Raw genomic sequence first — 20,322 nt, 5'->3', positions numbered from 1 at the left:
GCAAACTCATGTCATATAAAATTGCCATTTTGGGACTTTTTAAATTAGAACGCTTCACCGTTAATACAAAAACTGAACTCATTCCGTGACTTGTAAATAAATTTATCCGTTTATTGCAATCTCTAGGAGTATAAATTATTTTGTACAGTTAAACATATTAGCACAATCAGTATAAATTTGAACAAACGATCTTCCAAAAGGGATCATTTCGCATTCGTCGTGGGATTTTCTGCTTACGCTTGAGATTATGCAAATTTCAATGGCCATCTGTATCAGGTATATATTCGTAAAATTGGGCAACATAATTCGTACTTTCGGTTTCAATTAAAATTAGTGCAAGGCCTTTGTCCAACGATTAATATTCCGCACGGCGTCTATAGTTTCGAATGCTGTTCGCCAGGCAACAGGCGAAAACGAATCCCACAAACTGAAAGAAAAGTGAATGGTGTATAAGAAAATATAAGTGCACATTTCTTGTTTCTATAAAGAATTTTCTCCTAGTAAAATACATAAACCACCATTTAGTAGTTTATTTATGGTAAAACACCAAACTAAACTGCTAAGCTAGGGAAAAGTATCACAATACTTTGTGCATTTTAGTTATCCCCAAAAAAGAAGCACCTAGTTTCGATGATCAATTGGGTCTGATTCATTTACTCTGGGCGAAGACTTACTTCAACGGCGGCAATGACCAGACCGGCATACTTGATGATGTCGCTGTTCCTGTCCCAGAAGTCGACAAAGGTGACCTTGCATCCCCGCTTGTAGACGGTCTCAATGCGGCAGTTGTTGGTGTCGCTGCAGCAGGAGGGAGGCAACCTGCCTTGGAAGGAGTAATCTGTGTAGCCACTGCGTCCGCAGCATTTCATCTGTGTGGCAGAAAGTTAGTTAAAGATGTGTCGGATGGCATCGCTATCGTAGGGATAACTTACGCTGATCTGAATCGCGTCCATGTAGTCGGAACGACGGGTGCGATTGTCCCAGGCCTTCTCGACCACATCACCCATGATCTCCAGGTACTTGTCCTTCTGCACCCACATGTAGATGACCAAAGCCAATTGGCCAATCATCAGGACGAACAGTAGAATCGAGTACTGTCATAAAGACCACTTGTTTAGTAATGAATGTCAAGGTGCAGGGTATGTACTCTACCGTCATGGACATGCAGTACGACTCCCGAATGGCTCCGCAGCAACCGAACCAGGAAATCAACAGGATGATGGTGCCCAGGATGATCATCGTCACGGGCACCTGCTGGGTTCGCAGGGCTTCCGCGAAGTCATCGATGTTGTGGACTTTGCTGAACAGCAGAGCTCCGAAGACGATCAGCAGGATGCCGCATATCTGAGGAATGGAATTGGTGAGTTAAACAAACACAAGTAAGTCAATCCTAAGCCAACCAGTCTAATTAAACTATATTACTCCAGGCTTCAGATTTTGGGAGAAACTACTTTATATCCTATCATATTTTATGCTGGTAAAAGTTTATAAATATAAATGATTTGATTATCAAATTGTTTGTTTTGAGTATTGCAATACAAAATTACCTGTATCTCCGCATACAGAAAAATTAAAGAAAATCATAATCAACGACCTGAGAATATTTATCCAAATAACCGATTGTTGCGTATCACCTATGTATCACCAGCTTTTTAGTTTCATTAGTTAGAAAAATAACTAGAACTTGTCGTGTGCAGAATATCAAATTGACTATTTGCATGCCTATCAAAGGCTTATCTTTTATCAATCCGATTGGTTTCGTTAATTATGATAATACATAAAAACGCCTGACCATCTGCGATAACTATCAACAACATATTATATTTACTTTGGCTTGGCTTTGATTTTTATCGGCTGACGTAGTCAAATCCCCAAGCTATTGGATTTCTGCCAAACTGCAGCATGACTCAGCCGCCGAGCTCACCAGTTCATGGGATCAGATCGGATGGGATCGGTTCCGGAATCCAGAAGAGAGCACCATTCCGACACTGCTCTAATTATAATACTATAACCCAGTACACCCACTCGTCTGGCGTTTCTAGATCGCTCGGACAACCAACACCCCCACACCCATCTGTGGAAAATCGAGTTCAAGTGTGCCGCCAACAAGCCCCTCCATTTCCATTTCTTGATGTGCGTGTGTAATGAAATTTTGTTGTTTCGTCTCTCAAATGGGAGCAAGTTCACATTTAATTAAGTCAACTATTTTTGGGTGAGGCCCCCCTTGAGCCATTACACAACTCGGAACATGGCCAGACGGAGTGGGAGACTTTTACAGAGAAAAAAAATATTAATATGTTTCCATGTTAGTTATAACTACGGATGATAGCTCTTGATCAAAACAAATGACCTCTTTCCCTTTTCCCCCATTTACAATGAGTGCATTTTCGCTTTATGCATTTTATATATCGTAATCCGCACTCATATTAGGTTTTTCCGCCCTTAGAGAATGACTGCCATGTTTGCGTGACGCGAATAATGTGGTGGGCCGCCGACGCAGTAAGATTTCCCACTTGCAAACCCAAACCTTGGGCGCCAAACAGGTTGCACGAAGTACAGTTCCACCTGGCGGTGCAGTGACTTTGGGGCAGTGAGTTAGAAGTTGCACAACAATATCGAAATGCCACCGTTGGCTGGCGTTTCAACGATTGTTTGGTTGCCGTTTGAAACCAGTTAACCTCGCGCTGACTCCAACTAATGGGATGCATGTTTCTCTGGGGCTCGATTGTGGGGAACTCTGTGGCACCGAAGCAAAACAAACTCGTTTTGGGAGCCCGTAGTAAACATATGTATATGTACGCAGTATACACAAATTTATACAGAATTTTTTTGGGTACCGCTACGTCACAAACGTAGCCCAATTTTAATAACTGGTTTGGAAATGCCGATGATCTGATGATCTCAAGCTCTGCCTTCTGCGCTTTTAAATTGTACTTTCTCAGCCAATACTCAAAACAGCAAATTTATGAAAACCGGTTTAATTCGTTATGATTTCACTGCGAGCCTAAAAAGCTGAGAACCGATGTAAGCGCTAAAAAATTATGAAATCTAGAAGCTAGATGTGTTTTACTCACCGAACAGAGCAAATTAAATATAAATAGGATATATTTAACCATGGAGATTCCGCAGCTCATTTTGTCTGAGTTTTGCCAGAGATTGCTGTTGGAGATGGATGAAGAACTGCAACTGAATGTTTGGTAGACGAAAAAATGGAATGGAATTAAGAAACTCAGATACAAGCGTACAAAGTTAGGTATTTCGGCATTTTATTTAGAAAACACGCACACGTACACACACAGGCACACGCAATGATGTCATCTGTGGTAAAAACATTTCGCTTATTTAAATATTTAAAAAATGCTGACGTTCCTCGCTCTACTGGGTGTGAAAATTAGCTCACGATCACGTACCGCCAGGGCATCGATTGGCATTTGATTCGTTGTCGTTGGGCAAGTCGCTGGCTATTCCCTTTACTATGCCTATATGCCTTTGAGACTGACTTGTGTACTTGTGCTCGGGAGTTTGTAAACAAATGCTGTCTTATATCATAGTTGGTACAAAAGGCACAATAAAAATATAGAGAGTAGCTGGCCATAGAACTAACTTAATGGTAGCCACGTAGCCCTGTAACTAAGCTTGAGGCAGGAGCGTGGATATCGCAATCAGCGCACTAGCTCCGGCAGCAGCTTCTCCTTGGGCAACCAGCGCTGCCTCAGTTCGTTATAGCGGCGCCAGATGTAGGGATAGCCGGAGGCCCAGGACAGAAAGGCTTCCTTCTCCGCGGTGGTCTGCTCCACCTTCTTCAGATGCTGGTAGTACTTTCCGTTCCTTTTAACCGCAGCAGCGGCATCCTGCACGAATCTGGCGAAGCGCAGCTTGAGCAGGGTCTCCGAGACGTCCAGCAGACGGTTGCCCCGGGGCGGATGGACCAAGCACAGCTGGCAGACTACAAAGTCCTGCCCCTTGGCGGACTTTAGGGGCAGGAAGGTGGCTTCGCGGCCAATGAGGCACTGCTGCAACCAGGAGTAGCCGTTAGCATTGACGCGCACGCCCGGCAGCTTGACGGGCAGCAGGCGTTTGCGGCTGGTAAAGATTGGGATCAGCGGCCGGTGCTGGATCATCAGCAGGGTGTCCTGCTCCTGCTGTTTGACCCCGGCGATCCTGCCCGTGTGCATGACGCGCTCGTTGATGAGGCGTTCCGGGATGTGCGAGGGCTGCTTGAACTGGCGCACCAGGTAGGCTGGCTTCCTCTTCGCATAGGCCACGGCCAGCATGAGAGCCGAGGTGCCGTAGATGGCAAGCTCGCTGCCGCGGGTGTCCCGCTCGAGGAAGTTACATAAGCCTTGGTACTTGGCCACCACAAAATCCTTGGCCGACTCCATTGGATAACTGGAAAGTGGTTGTCACTGGTTAGGCTTTTTCGGGCTGCGCGCCGCAACTGGAGGATCGCACTTTACCACTTGGGGCGTTATGTTGCTTTGCTGGCCTAATCTATATGTAAAACCCTGCTAATGGCTAATTTTGTCGCTGATTCCGCTTTTCTCGGCTGCAATTCTGTTTTGCTACTGAACAAACTTTAACATTTGCCTCACTGCAGTGCGAGCGGAACAACTAGTGGGTCTGTCGAGATCGCACTTGACACCTTACAACACTGGCAGCTGCGCTCTTGCTCATTCACACTCACACACACAAGCACACGCAGTTTAAAAACAAATCTCACACACACACCTTGAGTATTCCGCGGTTTGCGTTTGCTGAATGAATTTACGCGCGCTCCGTTTTTCGAACCGTTCGTGAGCAGTTCACGATGCTAACTGATCGGTCAAAAGCTGCGCCAAAGCGATACAGCAGCTCCAACCGCCTGTTGCGTCGCATTCACACACACAAGGCCACACACATACACTGGCATAATTTGTTTTGTTTTGGTTCGTTTTGCCCCCACCCCCTTCCCACAACGGTAATTGCTGTAACTTGTTTTCCACTCTCTGTTACCAATCGCGCTGACTAAACCCTTTGTTTATTTATGCGAATTTGGTGCGGTCGAACTTTGTTTTTGCCCACCAATGGGAAATTAAATTATAGATTCGCCTGAAATGGGGAGCAAAAACCTCACGTTGAAGATATAAAAACATTGTTATTTTGTTTACATTTCAAAAAGTTTTTATAAGATCGTGGGTCACATAAGGCAGCCACAAAAACAGGAAAAATGAGTTTGCACGTATCTCGGTATTTTGAACAATCACACATAAGTTACAACTCTTGTTGAAAAATTTAAAAAAAAGTATTTCGAAAGATTAAAAGTAACAACAACTATAAAGAATATTTGCTGATTCAGCTTAGTGAATAGATAAAGAAAATCCGTAAGTGAACTTAGCGAAAAGCTAAGTAAGCATTTGAGTTACAGAAAAATGACTCAAAACCACAAAACTCTCGATGGGATTTCCACTGGCGAACGTGTTTTTTGCGGTTTTCAGCTTGTCGTGGGCGGATTTTCCATGAAAGTGGCCTAAACTCAACCAGTTTGGGCCGATGTGCTGCAGGTCTGGTCTCAGTAGTCACCCTACTATGGCTTCGGGCAGGGCTTCCGTTTTTAATTACCGGACAGAAGGGCGTTGTAATTGTGTGTAGCTTCTCCTTCTCCTCACACCAGCAACAACATCATAAACTGGTTTACAGCTTACGTAATCCAATGAAAACGTGGCTTGGAAGCATTATATTCGGATTTGGGGGAGAGCGCCAACTGTCGCGCCCGCTGACATTCCTAATTAACAAGTGTGCTCCGCACAATTAACCTCACGTTGTTCCGTATTTAAATTCCGTATTTCACAGCGCCCGCCACACGAAGAGAAATTAGAATCCGCATCGATTTCTGTTCGGAAATCGCACTATCGGAATGGAATTGCGAATTTGAATGTATCTAATAGATACCTGCTATAAAGATCTCCTTCATGAATTCCCTACATGTAAATGTAAATCGGCAATGCTTCTTATCTAATTCTGTTCCAGTAATTTTGAATTCAGCACGAATAAAGCATTCCTTTTCCCTACCGGAAACTAGAAAAAACACTATATAAAGCAACATTTTGTTACTGTGTTGGCTTCCCAATTATTGACAAAATAGAATGAATTATGAATCATTTGCTTGCACTTCTGGTTAGCTTCCTCGAGCGAATACTTTCTGTAAACGTCGAATTAGCGTCAAATTAATGACTTAAGTGAGATTGTCTCCCAAGGGGAGATCACTTATGGGACAGGAAAAGCCCGCGCAAAAACCTTATGCTTCCCATGTGGGCGGGGTATCAACTGGCAACACAGTGAACAAAATTTCAATCAAACAAAAGAGTGAGAAATTTAATAAAGTTAGCATTGTTAGCGTTTAAAGACACTACACCTTGGAAATACACCTCATGGAAATATGTTTTCGGATTGCAGCTGAGCAAACACAAAAAATGAAATTTTTCTCAGACTTTCAGTATCAGATATTAATACAATGAAAGTTTGTTATAAAAAGCAGTTAAGTGAATACATATTCCAAAATCGCAAATCGCAAGAGTAGTTGTTACTTTAACGAATTATTGTCTACATACCTTTGTATAGGATACTCTATATTCTATAACTATACATCTATAAATATTCAAATTTCTATTCCCCAGAATTTAATAAACTCCAGCGAGCTAGATCAATTTGGCTGTTGGCCCCACGTGTAAAAGCCAAAGTGATTTTGTATCGTATTCACCACAAAGTACACCAATCCATTTACACCAGTCACTATCCAATTACAGTATTGTATTATCGATTGGAAAATAGGGACGCCATAGTTGTGTGCTTTATTTCGTGTATCCGACTCCCCGTGGGAAGCGTAGTCAGTATAATGTCCATTTAAAATCGTAAGTATATCAGTGAGTGAGTTCCGTAGCGACAAATAGGGGGTTAGCTCACAGTCGTGGCTAGTACAATCGTCGCGTATAATGCATCTGCTGGCCAGGAGGCGGCTGGGCGGACCCGGAGACGGATCCGGACGGGGCTCCCGGCTGGCCAGGCAGCATGGCCAACTGTTGCCGAGCCATCTGCTGCTCGTGGGCGGATCCACCTCGTCCAGGGGCATAGCCCTGTGTGATGCTTCCGGCTGTTTTCGGATTCTGTGGAGGAAACTGGTCAGGTGTTAGTCAAACTAGTCAGACTATTGCTTTTAGTTCTTCCTTTTAAATTAGTCAAATATGTTAGTTGTGTTATGATATGTTATATGTAATAAAGCCTCATCTTTGAAAATTAATTTCAAAGAAGCAACTTGTTTGAATGAGAATTCTGGGACGATGCAATGCATAATTAGCCACATATAAATAGATATTATTGTTGAGAATGAGACCCACCTGGCTGCTGCTTATCTGCAGCACGTTACTGTGCAAAGAGAGTTCGTTGAGCAGCGGCTTGAAGATGACGCCCTCCGGCAGCATGTGTGGCGGAGGCGGGACGTGGCTTGGCGGCTGGCCGTCGTGCTTCACCTCGATGTGGTAGCGGTCCGGTAGCTTCTCCATGGTCACGTGCGGCTGGGAGGCCTTCACCGAGATGCTGCCGCCAGCTTGAGCCACCAGGTCTGCCTGCGAGATGGTCGGCTGGTCGAGGTTGATGTGGAGAACTTGCATTGGCTGCGACTGAGACGGTGCCTTGGGCGACTGCGAATCCGGCGGCTTGCTGACCGTGGCGCTGGGCAGATCCACGTGGTAGGCCTGGCGCAAGGGAAGGTTGTAGTTGTAGATAGACTGCAAGCGGGCGTCCGCCTGGTGCTGCGTCGTCGGCGGTGGAGCGACAGTCTGATAGAAGACCGTTCCCGTGCCCGGATACTGCGCCGATGTCTCTGAAAGAGAAGGAAAGCGAGTGTTCATTGGAGAATCTTGGATGCGATCGTTCCGACGGAGGATCTCGGGTTTGGTATTGCAAGTAAGGTGCTTACTGTTCCATGATAATCTAGCATAGTCCGCGGCACGACGGTAGTCATCGTGTTCTGCGAATCGATCGTAAACAAATAGCGAAATGAACATAAGTTGTGTGCCTGTGTTATTAGAGGTTAGTGTGCGCAGTAAAATGGGTTTCTCATGAACAGCACGGAGTGTTAGCGAGCAGTTAATCAACAACAGCGAAAGCTACGCACAACAGATCAACGCGAGTTTGCAGTTGAATTTTTAAACTCGAGCTATCTGCCAGGAAGCCCTAAATACATATGGTTTTATACTATAAAATGCGGTAATAATAATGTCCTACTTTTTATACTATGAGAAATACAATAAATTTAAGAAACCAATACAAAACCTAATCATTTACTTATACGATACGATTATATTTTTTTAATTTTTCCCAATTAGAAATTCAATTTAAGAGTTATTAGTGCTAACATTCAATAGATCTTATGAACTTTAAAAGGCACTTCGATCAAAATGCACAGCTGATGATATCACAAAAACCACTAATATTTGTTGCTCAGTTCAATGACTAATCAAAATATGAGCAGATCCTATACTCAAGCTAATAAAACCCATCTGAAACTGCGTGCATGTTTTTGACTGCCTGACGCAGCGTTCACTGTGTCGGAGGCCCAGGGACCACATTGTTGACCTCTTCCTGGCTTACTCTGCTGGGCGTAGCTGGCGGCGCTCTTGTAGTAGGCCTGCTGCTGACTCGGCGGCGATGGACTCCTGCCACGTTTTCCTGGCTGTCCGCCGGACGGGGGCTGTGCGAAAAAGAAGACTATTAGAACCCGAATCCTACAGTTGTGCACAGTGCAGACCTTTTGCATCAGCGGATGGTGCTGGTGTTGAAGGCGCAGGGGCGGCAGGAAGACCGGGCTGCTGGCCGCCGCCTGCTGAATGGCGAACAGTTCGTTCTCCTTGGCTAGTTTCTTGCGCGTTTCGTCCTCGTTGAGCACCTTCTTAAGCTGGACGGTGAGCTGATGCTTCTGGCTGTGCAGGTCGGCCAGCTGCTCGTCCAGTCGGGTGATCTGGCCGCGTGTGTCGTCCAGGGCCACCTGGTTCTGGCGCTCAACCTCCTCGCGCTCCCGTCGCAGTCGCTGCTCCTCGCACTGCGCCTCAAACTCCTCCTGGCGTCGTTGGCGGTCCGCCACGATGAAGCCCTTCAGTGCACCACGCAGCTTCTCCGCCCGCTCGGCTTTTGCCGCCTGGGCAGCCGCGTTGCTGTTGTTTACCGCTGATGCTGGCGGCATCTTAGTGCTCTGCTTAGTTATCTTGCCAATTTTATAAGCGTTCGTGGACGACCGGGCAATCGCGACTGTTCGACCGATCCGACCGAGGGGCTCCCCAAGTGGAATGACGTGCTGGTGGCGGTGGGCTGGAATCCGGGTGGACGCCGCTACGGGTATCAATTGTTGGGCGTCTTGGGATTACTGCAAATTCTCAGCGCCGTGCCGCACTTTATTTTTGGTCACTTTCAGCACGGTTTTTGTGGTAAACAATTTGTTGAGTGAGTGGGATGTGCCGACCAGTGTTGTCACCTATCGATTATTGGGCCAAGCTAGCTACTAAATAGCTACTTTTCAGGTTGTGGTGCCAAATTGTAAATATACGTACGTGGAAATTGCCTACAAATATAACCAATTAGGCTTTGAAGTTCAATATTCTTTTGTGGTACAAAAGAACTGAATAAGAAACACAAAATTTAAATATCTTGAAATTCTGACACGGACTTTCAACAGGAAAGCAACGTCCATATAGACCAAAATATAAAAAAAACATTTTATTCCTATTCGATAGCCATCGATTAGCTTTAAACTACCTTGTTTTATGTTTTTCCCTCTTCTCAATTTTCCGAATAATTATAAAATCGACGTAAGACATTCTAGAATCAATCGATGCTTATAATCGATGCTTATACACATCGATATGGCAACACTCATGCGCGGTGTCTTGCGGCTATAGCGCTGCGGTCACACTAGAATTGCAGTTGGTGCGGGTGAACGTGTGAACGCGACTCGAAAAATACAGATTACACGGATTATACGGATATTACGGGAGTTGTACGGAGACGCGACTGAAAGAAAGCCGTGAAATGTGTTCAGTTACGAGCAGCAGCCATTAGCCCATCAGCAGTGTTACAAGTTAACAGTGATACAACGTGCCTGGAAACGCAGCCACAGAACAAAAAGAAAAAGCAAAAACGTCGAAGAAGCAGCAGCGGAATAATCAACAAAGGCGGCAAACATGGCGAGTGAGTAACATCGGGGCATTTCTCCGCCTATGGAGCATCCCATACAACATACAGCAGACCCCGGATTCCTTTTCCGTTGCATAAACAAACGCAACTCATGCGAGTCATTGCATTGCAGGGCCGTTTTATGGCTGCAGTGCAGCATTTACGAGCTGCGAAGACTTCCAAATCGCTGCCAGGTGTCGGAGGTAGTTGCTCCGAGCAGGGGAAGTGTGGTGGGGGTGGGGGCTGTGCGGTGCGGTACGGCTCCCTAGACAAGATGAGTGTGTGCCGGAGACAAGTGAGAAAAATCAATACCTACGCTCCCCACTCCACACTCCTCGCACAGTGGGCCGGTGGGATTAGGCAGATGCAGCGCTCCTGCTGCTGCGCGCACCCACTTATCGCGACCAACAGTGTCAGCGCTTCCCAATCAGAAATTCCGCTTTTTTATCCTTTAATGGCCCCGGCAGTTCTGGCGGGATCTAAGTCTAAGCGGCTAAGACACCGGCCACCACCGTTTGGCACGCACCCTCCACCCGATCCTTCCACTCCATGGGAATAGGAATGGGAACTGGGAACAGCAGTGACGACGCATTAATAAATGAGAATGTGCCTTCTGCGAGGTGCCAGGTTTACCGGCGTGTCTCAACACTCCCCACAGTCCTCACAATTCGTTTTATCCCCAGGGGACGTGATATAACAAACAAAACACAGAATTAATGCACAGGGAGAAATCAGTTCCATCTTTGTTGATTTGATGACAGAACATTATAATACATATTTATTATGTGAATTGCAAAACTATCATACTTGTGATTAAGCTTAAATCTTGTACTATTCAGTTGAAGTAGTCATTGCCAAGATAAAGTTGTGATTAACTAAAAAGTCTTTTAGTTATACATGCCAATGTAAACAAATTCGGTTGTTTCTTAGTGTAGCCGGATGTATAACTAAATAATTACATACGCACTGAGTGTATATTTGGGTCAGTCACCAATGAGAATTGTTAATCGTAAACAAGTCTCTAAACTTCTTGGTTTTCAAACGCCACTGCACAGAGTCAACACATAAACACATAAACACTGCCCACAGACTGTACTGTTTGTATACCCTTTCCCGAGGGGAACCTGTGCAGAACGACAACACACAGCACTTGAACGCGCCGGCAATCCCGGCCTCAAAACTTCCCCTTTTCTCAGGGGCGGTGGTGCATCCCAATCCCCACACCACTGTATCCCTCACTTGTCCATGTAACCCCCCAGCTGCGCCCAGTGTAGCGAGACCCATTCGCACACTGAAAACAATTCCGTGGCTTCCATATATTATATATATATTATATAGAGCGTTTTTAAGACTATGTAGAATGTTTTGAAATCAAATGAAAGGCCAATGAGATAGAAGCATCTTTAAAGTTCAAGGATGTTGGCAATATGAATATAAATCTAATAGTTAAATATGAAAGCGAATGTCTATTATTTAAATGAAATGAATGCCATATTCAGACACTACTAGTACTAGTGCTACCTTCGTTTACCTTCGCTATTGAATTTGCTTCCTGTGCAGATCCCAGCTGCGAGATGGTTGCCATGTCCTCCCTGCGGCTCAGTCACTTTGGACTTTAATTGGTCCTTTGTGACTGCATTTGTCGACGCTTTCGCTCGGCATCTTCGACACAATTTGACTGCTGTTCCTGCGGCTGTGGCTTCCATCAACCCCAAAGCTCGGACTCTGATACTGACGACGATATCAGCTGCCAAAACAGGCAGCTCCCCCGCCAGATTCGAGATTCCAGATTCCGGAGCTGCTGCCTCTTTATTGTTATTGTTATTATTTTGGGCTTTTTCATTCGTTCCACGCAGCTTACCCAGATTAGCTGGCTGTTATTGTAGTTTACCCGGCCCCGAATTTATTGCCTCCTTCTTGCGTATTCCGGCCTCGTTGCTTCATTTGCCTCAAATTCAGCTGGGTGACTTGTGATTTCCCTGCCCATCCTGCCCCCCCTCCACTCGCTTTATTCTTTTTACTGCTAATAAGATTTTGGCCCTTCTAATGGCCTTGAGAATGAATGAGGCGAGCAGGGCGGCGAAATGATGAAAATGTGGGGTGGCTAGAGCTCTGTTTTAATTGAGTTTGTGCCCTATTCAAATTGGCATAGAAATTAATTTCAATTAACTTGGCAGTCTCTTCGAGGAGGACAAGTTGTGCAGCATACTTCTTGGGGCCAAAAGGGGGAATCCCCTAAATGTTCAAGTGCCTTTCGAAGTGAAAAACTTGTCTGCAAACTTTTAATTTATCCACTTTAAACGTTCAACGAAGCCATATATTTGTGTCAACTTATATTTGTGTCAACTTAAGTTCGTGAAATCGTTGGTATTTACACGGCACCTGACATAATTTAAGTGTACATGGGAAATCAGAATTAAGTTATCTTTTCTCAAGTGTTCACAAAAATTGGTTTTACATGCAAATACATACATACATCCATACACTACATAAAATCCTTATTGACCCAGTGGATTGCCCCAGAGAAACCAACCAAAATTTAAAGTTTACAAACGAACAGAGAAAAAAGTATCCTTTTTTGTCTACTCACGCTGCTGGGAAGAAGGAGAAAGGAACCAGGAGCCGGAGGACGACAGCTCCACAATGCACCGAAGGAGGATGCACCTGTGCGTGGACAACGTGGTGAGTGACCTGTGTCTGGGACACTACGAGCAGGCGCTGAGGCGGATCAACGAGGGTCTGGATGGCTTACAAGACCACGAGGAGATCATGGCGCTACTAGAGCTAAAGAACATCCTCGTGAGACTCAGACTGAAGGGCGAGGCCCAGCGGACCATAGGCCCAACTCGCCAATCGGACGCCCTGCCCCACGGATTCACTCTCGCGATGCTGGACGTGGTGCAGAAGGTACTGCAATGCCGCAATCACTACGAGGTGCTGCGCGTCTCTCACTATGCCACCTACTCGGAGGTGAAGCGGGCCTACCACAAGCTGGCCCTGCGTCTCCATCCGGACAAGAATAAATCCCCTGGGGCTGAGCAGGCCTTTCGCCGCATCAGCGAGGCGGCAGACTGCCTCACGGACTGCCAAAAAAGAATTGAGTACAACATTGCAACGGCAGTGGGTGACCACTGCCACGACCAGGATCGCTCAGAGTACAAGGATTATGGCGGGGAGAGCGAAATCCATGAGGAAGATTATGCCGATCAGGGAACCGCTTTTCGACGGCCTTATCAGTCGGCCAATCAGCGGATGCCCCAGCGACAGTCACTTTACCAAACAGAGCAACTCGTAATCGGAGTGGTGGCTGCTCTGGTTTTCCTCTTCGTCACCATGCACTACATCACAGCCGCTCCTGCTTACAGTTTCACGCCAACCAGGTGAGTTCCAGACTCACTCGGCTGCTGAGACGCCTGCATACAGGTCCAATCTTCCAATCTTTAGAACCCACAGCTTTCGTCGGCTCAGTCAGACGAGGCATGTGGCCTACTACATGAACCCGACGGATCTGTCCAAGTACACAGAACAGCAGTTGGCCAAACTGGAAGCAGAAATCGAGGAGGTTTACATCTCGGACCTCACACAGAGGTGCAGGCAAGAGCGGACTTTGAGTGAGGACTATAAAACTTTGTCCAGTTACCAGCACTTCAAATTACATCTGCTTCCAGGGGATACACTGTTCCTTAGGGCGAGACAGGGAAACAACCAGAAGTTGCTCCAGCATGTCGGCCACATGCCCACTCCCGCCTGCCAGGCGTTACTCCAGCTGGGAAGGTCTAGTCACAACCCACTGCTGCTGGAGAATGAGTCTGTGAAGGAGGTCTAGTCCACCACAGATAGTCTTTAGTATTTTATAGACAGATGTAAGGATTAGTGCACCGTGTAAATAAAGAGTAGCTTATAAAAACATGAAAAGCTTTTATTATATAGTTAGTATATTGTACATTGCATTTTTATTTCTAAAATGTCCAACAGTTTTGTTGAATTTAAACTTTCAGCAACGTTTATTAGGCACTAACAGCATTTCACTTACATCACCCAGTTATCCATGCAAAAGGAATCATTTCGTTGAATTATACGGACGGTTCCCATGGCTACCATTTTCTGTGCCAGGCCTCTTTCTCCAACTTAACCCACATTTTCCGAATTTTTCGTTGGCAAGAGGCCCAAAAAGGCAACAATACAACTAAAACCGACATTAGCGTCGCAAGTTGCACATGAATTAAACATGCAGCAACAATAAGTTTGCACTAGTTTTGCTGATTTCTGTGCCGTTTGCTATTTGCTACTTGCTATTTTTGTATGTGGCCAAAGTCGGTGAATCGTTAAATGGAGAAAATAAAATACCTCTACGGACTGCAAATAAAACGCAGGCCAAAGTTCCCAATCATACCCAGAAATAAGAAAAAACAGAAATACGAAAATAATATAAAGCCATTGCCCCAGAAATTCAGGCGTATAAATGCCTTGAACGAATCCCGCTTCCGCAGCGTAAAGCTAACGAACTTGCCACGGAACTCGAACGGAATGGGTGGAATGGATTGATGGCTGGATGGCAGGATAGGTGGATAGATGGATAGATGGGTGGGCGGATGAACGAGTGGCATGGCATACTCTGAATACCAGCGAGTACCAGTTACCGAAGCAAACGCAAACATTCAGAGGCACGCAAAAGGCGGTGAAGCAGCAACCGAGACGCATTAAGGAGGTCTGCTCTGCTTTGGTCTGGTCTGGGCCACCTCCTGTCAGACGGAAGTGACGCTACTATTGCCACTGCCACTGCACCTGTTCTCATGCATCCCTCACCTCAACCCTGTCAACCTGCCACCTGTCCAATTGCATTCAGTCAGCTGCGTCGGGCAAACAAATACAACATTCCCCTTTACCTGGACATGCAGATGCATCCCGTAGTGCATATACACATTTCCACTGGGTGCGTTTCCATTTGAAGGGTATATTGGGCTCCTAATCTGTATGGCAACATCTGAAATACTTCCACAAGTTTTCATACGGAATAAGACAGTTTAAGAGGGGAACGACCTATAAAGGTCGAATGGAAGGGTCTGAAGTCGCTTTGAAGATAAATATTTTTATATCCATTTACTATTTATGCCTGAGGTAATCAAACAACTTTTGTTTTTAAAAGTGAAAATTGTATTACAATAAATTTTACAAGGGTCTAGTAAGTCATATCGCCGCTGACATCAGCCTTTGAATGAGTATTCTATTATGTTGTTGGCCAATCTTATGTTGTACAATTTGTTTTGTTCCTTTACCATTAGGGTACCCGAAAGTCGGTACCCTCGAATGCAGCCAGTGCACTTGTGCTCTCTTTAGTTGGGGTTACATTTCTAAGTGCAACTTGTCTGGCAGTTAGTGTGCTGTTCTGCATGCTGCTTTAGCTTCAGCTGCGGCTGTTGCGTCCTTTGTTGCTGTTTCTATGCCAAATCGTGAATGCTGCCTCCGTTGATGATGTGGATGATGATGACGACGATTGCCCGCCCGGCTGAAGGGTTTTCTTTGCTTTTTGTTTCACTTATTCATTATTTATGCTCCACAAAGTTTGTTCAATTGCTAACCCAGTCCACAATGTCGCTGTTGCTGTTGCTTTTACTGTTGCCACCAACTGTCGCCAGTTGTCGAGCGCCGGAGTCTGGCTCTTGCCCTTCGTCCTTCGTCCTGTGTCCCTTGTCCTATTGGAATGTAATTTCCAGCGTGTGTACTTGGCGGCAGGAAAGGTCGGACTGAAATAATAATATTGTGATAATGTTCCTAATAGGTTTTTATTTCGAATATCTGAAATGGAAATTTAACAAATATAATATATATTCTGGGTATGGGTAATTTCTTTAAAATTCATTATGTTATAGTAAACTAATTCGTTGAAATATAACAGAAAAGCGTTCGACCATATAAGTATATATATTCTGATCAGACAATAGCGATCGATATGACAAGATATTATAATATTATAATTATTTAATGTCTTTGATATGACATGTCGTCTGTCCGTTCGTATGAAGTGAGATTAGATACAGATCCAGAGCACAAACCAGCGCATGTGCCACCCACTCTAACGCCACAACCGCAAACTTCAGTGTTAAGAATCTCTTCGCACTTCTACTAGTAGGTATCAGATAGTCGACTATAGCGTTCTCTTTTTTAGATTCATTTTACTATATTTAAATCGTTGTATTTTGCAATAATAACCTAATATATCATCATACTTTTTTCTTTATTTGTCCGTGACCAGGACTCGTGTAAATCGTTGGCCATCCTGGGTCCTTTTATAACTTGAGCCATCTGTTTGTTAGGCAAAATGAGGCTTTAATGTGGCACACGCTTCACAAGTTTTCTCGAACGTTGCCAATGTCTTAAAAACGCTTCGAACTGCAGATTGAAAGACGCAAAAACGCTTTCTATTCCTGAATAAGGAATGTTCTTTTCTGCCAGTCCACAAACCCATAAAATGCTTTGAAAGCATTTGTCTTGACTTTGTCCAGCCAATGACGATAATCGAAATAGGCAATCAATTTTGCGGTTCTCAACGTAGACAGTGCAGGAAGGTGGGTTGCGTGCTCCTTGAAGTGGAACGGAATAGAATACCTAAACATACATATACTTACAATGCCGGTACCATTTGAATATTGAATATAGAGAGACGCCGAATTAAATAAGTAAATTAGTTAAAAACCAACAAGTTAAATGGGGCTAAGTATAAACAAACCATTCATTACTTTATTTAAACTTAAAGGTTGGAGCAAATCATCATTCACAGATTGTTCTTAGATTGTTTAAATAAGCAACCTAACCAATATCGATTCTTTACCGCTTTCCGCAGCTGAAATCGACGAGTTGATTGAACGACTGAAGACGACCAGCGTCAGTGCGGCGAACACGACCAACTTGCTCTGCGAGATCTCGGCCACGAAGGATCCCAAACTGTTCGATAAGCACGAGCTGGCGGAGTGCTTCCTGGGCCTCACCAAGTGCGACGACACCAACGTGCGCAAGGAGGCGGCCAAGTGCATTGCGGAGATCACCAAGTCGGAGGTGCAGCGCAAAAAGTTCACCAAGAGGAACATAATAGCCGCATTCCTGGAGTGTTTGCGCCACGTGCCCACGCCCGACGGCAGCATGGAGCTGCCTATACAGATATGTCGGGCTCTGGGGAACATTTGCTACTTGAACGACGAGGCCAGAGACTTAATTCTCGAGCTGGAGGGTGACGCGGTTTTGCTGCGACTGCTGGACATCACAACCATCGAGGACGCGGCCAATGCGGCGCAGTTCATCAAAGTACGTGGTGGTCTGTTGTCCAACTATCTGCTCGGAGGCGAGGGCTTGGCCAAGCGGGCCATGGAGCTGGGCGTGATGAAGAAGCTGCAGGGGATCATAGACATTGGCGCCTCCAATGTGGAACAGCATGAGGATCTGCTGCTGAACACGCTTCCACTTCTCAGTATACTCACCGAAAACGTGGCGGATCTAAACTTTGACTCCTCCCTGAATATCCAGCTGTCTCGCATTCTGGCCGCTTCCACAAATCCCGATCTTGCCGAGATGTGCCTGGAGTTGCTCCATTACCAGGCGGAGAGTGACGAAGTCAAGCTCATTTTGGCCAAGGACGGTCTGTGTGAAACCATCTACAACCTGCTGGAAAAGTACAAAACTCTGGCCAGCACCAGTGAGGCCAGAGCGCTGATGAAGCTCGCCTGCGAACTCATCGTATTAATCCTTACTGGTGGTAAGTTTCGGAGTATATAATGGAGAATATCCATAGTAAACTGAAACTAATTGTTCTATTATGGTTCTAGATGACTCCATGCACTATTTATACACCACGCCGTTGCTGAAGAACATGGTAGATTGGCTGGACTCGACGGACATCGATCTGCTAACCACCGGCGTGCTGGCCTTGGGCAACTTTGCGCGCACCGATAGCCACTGCATCTACTTTGTGGAGCAGCAGACCATGAACAAGCTGCTCAAAGTGCTGGCCAAGAACAACGGCGTCAAGGACGATGTGCGTCTGCAGCACGCCCTTCTCTCTGCGCTGCGCAATCTGGTCATCCCGAAGCCAAACAAAAACGCGGTAATCCAGGCTGGCCTGGTACAGACGATTCTTCCCATGCTTGAAATACACCAGCCACCAGTCGTCTTTAAGCTGCTGGGCACGCTTCGCATGACCGTCGACGGACAGGGTTAGTAGTGGCAATAAATGTATGCGACCCGCATCACTAACATTTCGTTTTGCAGAGAAACTCGCACTGGAGCTGCTGAAGAACAAAACACTGATCGAGCAGCTGGTGCACTGGAGCAAATCGTCGGACTATGCTGGCGTCACCGGGGAGTCTCTGCGCCTCATGGCCTGGCTAATCAAGCACGCCTACCTGAGCAAAATCGCATACGCACTGCCACGCAAGGGCGATGCACCCGCCGAACAGATTGCCGACAAGATCCCACTGACCCAGGACTACGATCGCAGTAGCCTGAGCGAGTTCCTTGCCAACGAGGGAACCGTTGAGGCCATGGTCAGCATGCTCACGGCTCAGCACCTGGTGATGCAGAATGAGGCTTTGATTGCTTTGTGCATCCTGTCCGTGGTGTATCTGTCGCAGGCGAGCGAGGCGGCGCAAGCCCAGCGGCTGCAGGACGAGCTGGTCAAGTGCGAGGTCGGCAAGAAGCTAGCCGAGCTCATCAGCAAGTCGTCGGACACCATGACCAAGGAGATTGTCGAGAACCTGCAGAACTGCGTAAACTTGCTCAAGTCTTCCGAACAGCTGGTGGCGCATCTGGAACAGCATAACATCAACGAGCTGCTAAAGTCTATACCCATTCTAACCGAATATTGCACCTTGTAAGAAAAAAGGGGACGGTTGCATTGCATTTATCCCAGCACCGCAGGATGCCTCACAGTAGGATGGGTCGATTTGTATGATTGAACCAAACATTAGTACGTAAGGGGTAAGCAGTTATCTTTGGAAAATGTTATTTATCTCACTAAAAGGAACGCCAGTACTTATTCGCAATTTCCTTTTACTATTTAATGGCTTTTTTTGTTAAAATGTAATTGCATAATTCCAAAAAGCCAAAGATAAATGTTTGCCACTATTAGTGCATGTTTTTTGAAAAATCAGCCCACCCTTATCCACACAGACACACCTAAAACCGGAGGAAATAGTAGTTTTCACCATAAAGCAACGATTCAGATGTAGACTTGACTGTAGTTTGGTAAGAAGAAAGTGCAGATTGAGATGTTAGGCACACTGGAACACGCGAACACGAGAGGAGCAGAATGTATTTTTTAGACGCAAGCGTATTTTGACTGCATTTATGAGGAGAATCCGATGTAGTGAGGGAAAATCACAAATCGTATGAATATTTATAACATACATAATATATACGTATAAATATAATAATATTAAAAATGTAGCATATTAATCTTTTCTGTTACATGATTTTTAAGAGCACAATAACAACAAATCGTGGTGATATCGCTAAATATATTTAATAAATGTATTTTATGATTGTACTTATAATTTTGAATCGAACTCTTTTAAACCGTTGCTGGCACACACCAAAAACAAAAAAGATAACAAAACATTTAGGCGCACAATGTAATTAAGATATTTTAATTGGTGCACAGACATACACATTGCAAAAACTATATATTTATTGTAAAACTGCGAAGTTATCCAATGCATTTTAAGCTAACTTTTAAACATTAACAAAACTGCAACTCAGTAACAATCAGCAATGCAAAAATAGTTGAAACTCAATAATGCAAATATTTCAATTTTAGGAATCACAGTCGTGAAGTGCTAAACATTTTAACAATTATTATAAACCAAAAACTATAAATTAAACAAGGCACAAATTAAGAGAAATGGTGTTAATATATAAAGCGTTGAAACACCTACACACACACACGTAAATGCGAAAACATATTTATGAATTTTTAACACAATAATGTACATTTGATAATTCAAATAAAATTTGAAATGCATGAGAAATAAGAGAAAACCCCAAAAAAGTGCGTTTAAATTTCGATAGCAAAAGCGGGCTGTTATCGATAGTTAGACTGTTGAATGCTTTGGACTTCCTAGAGAGGCCATGCTA

General features: G+C 45.0%; 5 protein-coding genes across 10 annotated transcripts; 2 read left to right on the top strand and 3 right to left on the bottom strand.

The window, feature by feature from the left end:
* Positions 1-81: 81 nt before the first annotated feature.
* On the bottom strand, positions 82-4,850 carry LOC120458946 (23 kDa integral membrane protein). 2 transcript variants are annotated; one of them, XM_039646806.1, is made up of 6 exons: positions 4,729-4,850; positions 3,075-3,186; positions 1,153-1,344; positions 933-1,094; positions 675-869; positions 82-427 (listed from the first exon to the last, which is right to left on the bottom strand). In XM_039646806.1, the coding sequence occupies exons 2-6, from the start codon at positions 3,132-3,134 to the stop codon at positions 356-358; spliced, it is 681 nt and encodes a 226-aa protein (XP_039502740.1). In that variant the 5' UTR covers positions 3,135-3,186; positions 4,729-4,850; the 3' UTR covers positions 82-355. The 2 variants fall into 2 exon arrangements, with proteins under 2 accessions (XP_039502740.1, XP_039502741.1); XM_039646807.1 differs by having other exon boundaries at positions 3,075-3,159; positions 4,729-4,745.
* On the bottom strand, positions 3,250-4,692 carry LOC120458944. 2 transcript variants are annotated; one of them, XM_039646804.2, is made up of 2 exons: positions 4,453-4,692; positions 3,250-4,389 (listed from the first exon to the last, which is right to left on the bottom strand). In XM_039646804.2, exon 2 carries the CDS (start codon positions 4,380-4,382, stop codon positions 3,663-3,665), a length of 720 nt encoding a protein of 239 aa, XP_039502738.1. In that variant the 5' UTR covers positions 4,383-4,389; positions 4,453-4,692; the 3' UTR covers positions 3,250-3,662. The 2 variants fall into 2 exon arrangements, with proteins under 2 accessions (XP_039502738.1, XP_039502737.1); XM_039646803.2 differs by having other exon boundaries at positions 4,458-4,690.
* Positions 4,851-6,796: 1,946 nt separating the features above from the next.
* LOC120458942 (G protein pathway suppressor 2) lies at positions 6,797-9,719 on the bottom strand. Of its 3 annotated transcripts, none has more exons than XM_039646797.2 (6): positions 9,579-9,719; positions 8,783-9,526; positions 8,626-8,725; positions 7,952-8,002; positions 7,371-7,855; positions 6,797-7,151 (listed from the first exon to the last, which is right to left on the bottom strand). In XM_039646797.2, the coding sequence occupies exons 2-6, from the start codon at positions 9,212-9,214 to the stop codon at positions 6,948-6,950; spliced, it is 1,272 nt and encodes a 423-aa protein (XP_039502731.1). In that variant the 5' UTR covers positions 9,215-9,526; positions 9,579-9,719; the 3' UTR covers positions 6,797-6,947. The 3 variants fall into 3 exon arrangements, with proteins under 3 accessions (XP_039502731.1, XP_039502732.1, XP_043861579.1); XM_039646798.2 differs by having other exon boundaries at positions 6,797-7,139; positions 9,579-9,718; XM_044005644.1 differs by lacking the exon at positions 7,952-8,002 and having other exon boundaries at positions 9,579-9,710.
* A 203-nt stretch (positions 9,720-9,922) lies between these two features.
* Positions 9,923-19,742, top strand: LOC120458939 (rap1 GTPase-GDP dissociation stimulator 1). The gene is made up of 4 exons (XM_039646794.1): positions 9,923-10,215; positions 17,042-17,947; positions 18,018-18,404; positions 18,460-19,742. The coding sequence occupies exons 1-4, from the start codon at positions 10,209-10,211 to the stop codon at positions 19,062-19,064; spliced, it is 1,905 nt and encodes a 634-aa protein (XP_039502728.1). The 5' UTR covers positions 9,923-10,208; the 3' UTR covers positions 19,065-19,742.
* LOC120458943 (dnaJ homolog subfamily B member 12) lies at positions 12,620-14,107 on the top strand. Of its 2 annotated transcripts, XM_039646802.2 has the most exons (3): positions 12,625-13,580; positions 13,645-13,811; positions 13,869-14,107. In XM_039646802.2, exons 1-3 carry the CDS (start codon positions 12,844-12,846, stop codon positions 14,024-14,026), a joined length of 1,062 nt encoding a protein of 353 aa, XP_039502736.1. In that variant the 5' UTR covers positions 12,625-12,843; the 3' UTR covers positions 14,027-14,107. The 2 variants fall into 2 exon arrangements, with proteins under 2 accessions (XP_039502735.1, XP_039502736.1); XM_039646801.2 differs by having other exon boundaries at positions 12,620-13,580; positions 13,645-14,107.
* Positions 19,743-20,322: the final 580 nt, after the last annotated feature.

The sequence above is a fragment of the Drosophila santomea genome, chromosome 2L (assembly GCF_016746245.2).
Source record: "Drosophila santomea strain STO CAGO 1482 chromosome 2L, Prin_Dsan_1.1, whole genome shotgun sequence".
In the NCBI taxonomy this organism is placed as follows: Eukaryota; Metazoa; Arthropoda; class Insecta; order Diptera; family Drosophilidae; genus Drosophila; species Drosophila santomea.
The sequence above is the reverse complement of the archived record's forward strand: the minus strand, read 5'-3'. Positions and strand labels throughout refer to the sequence as shown.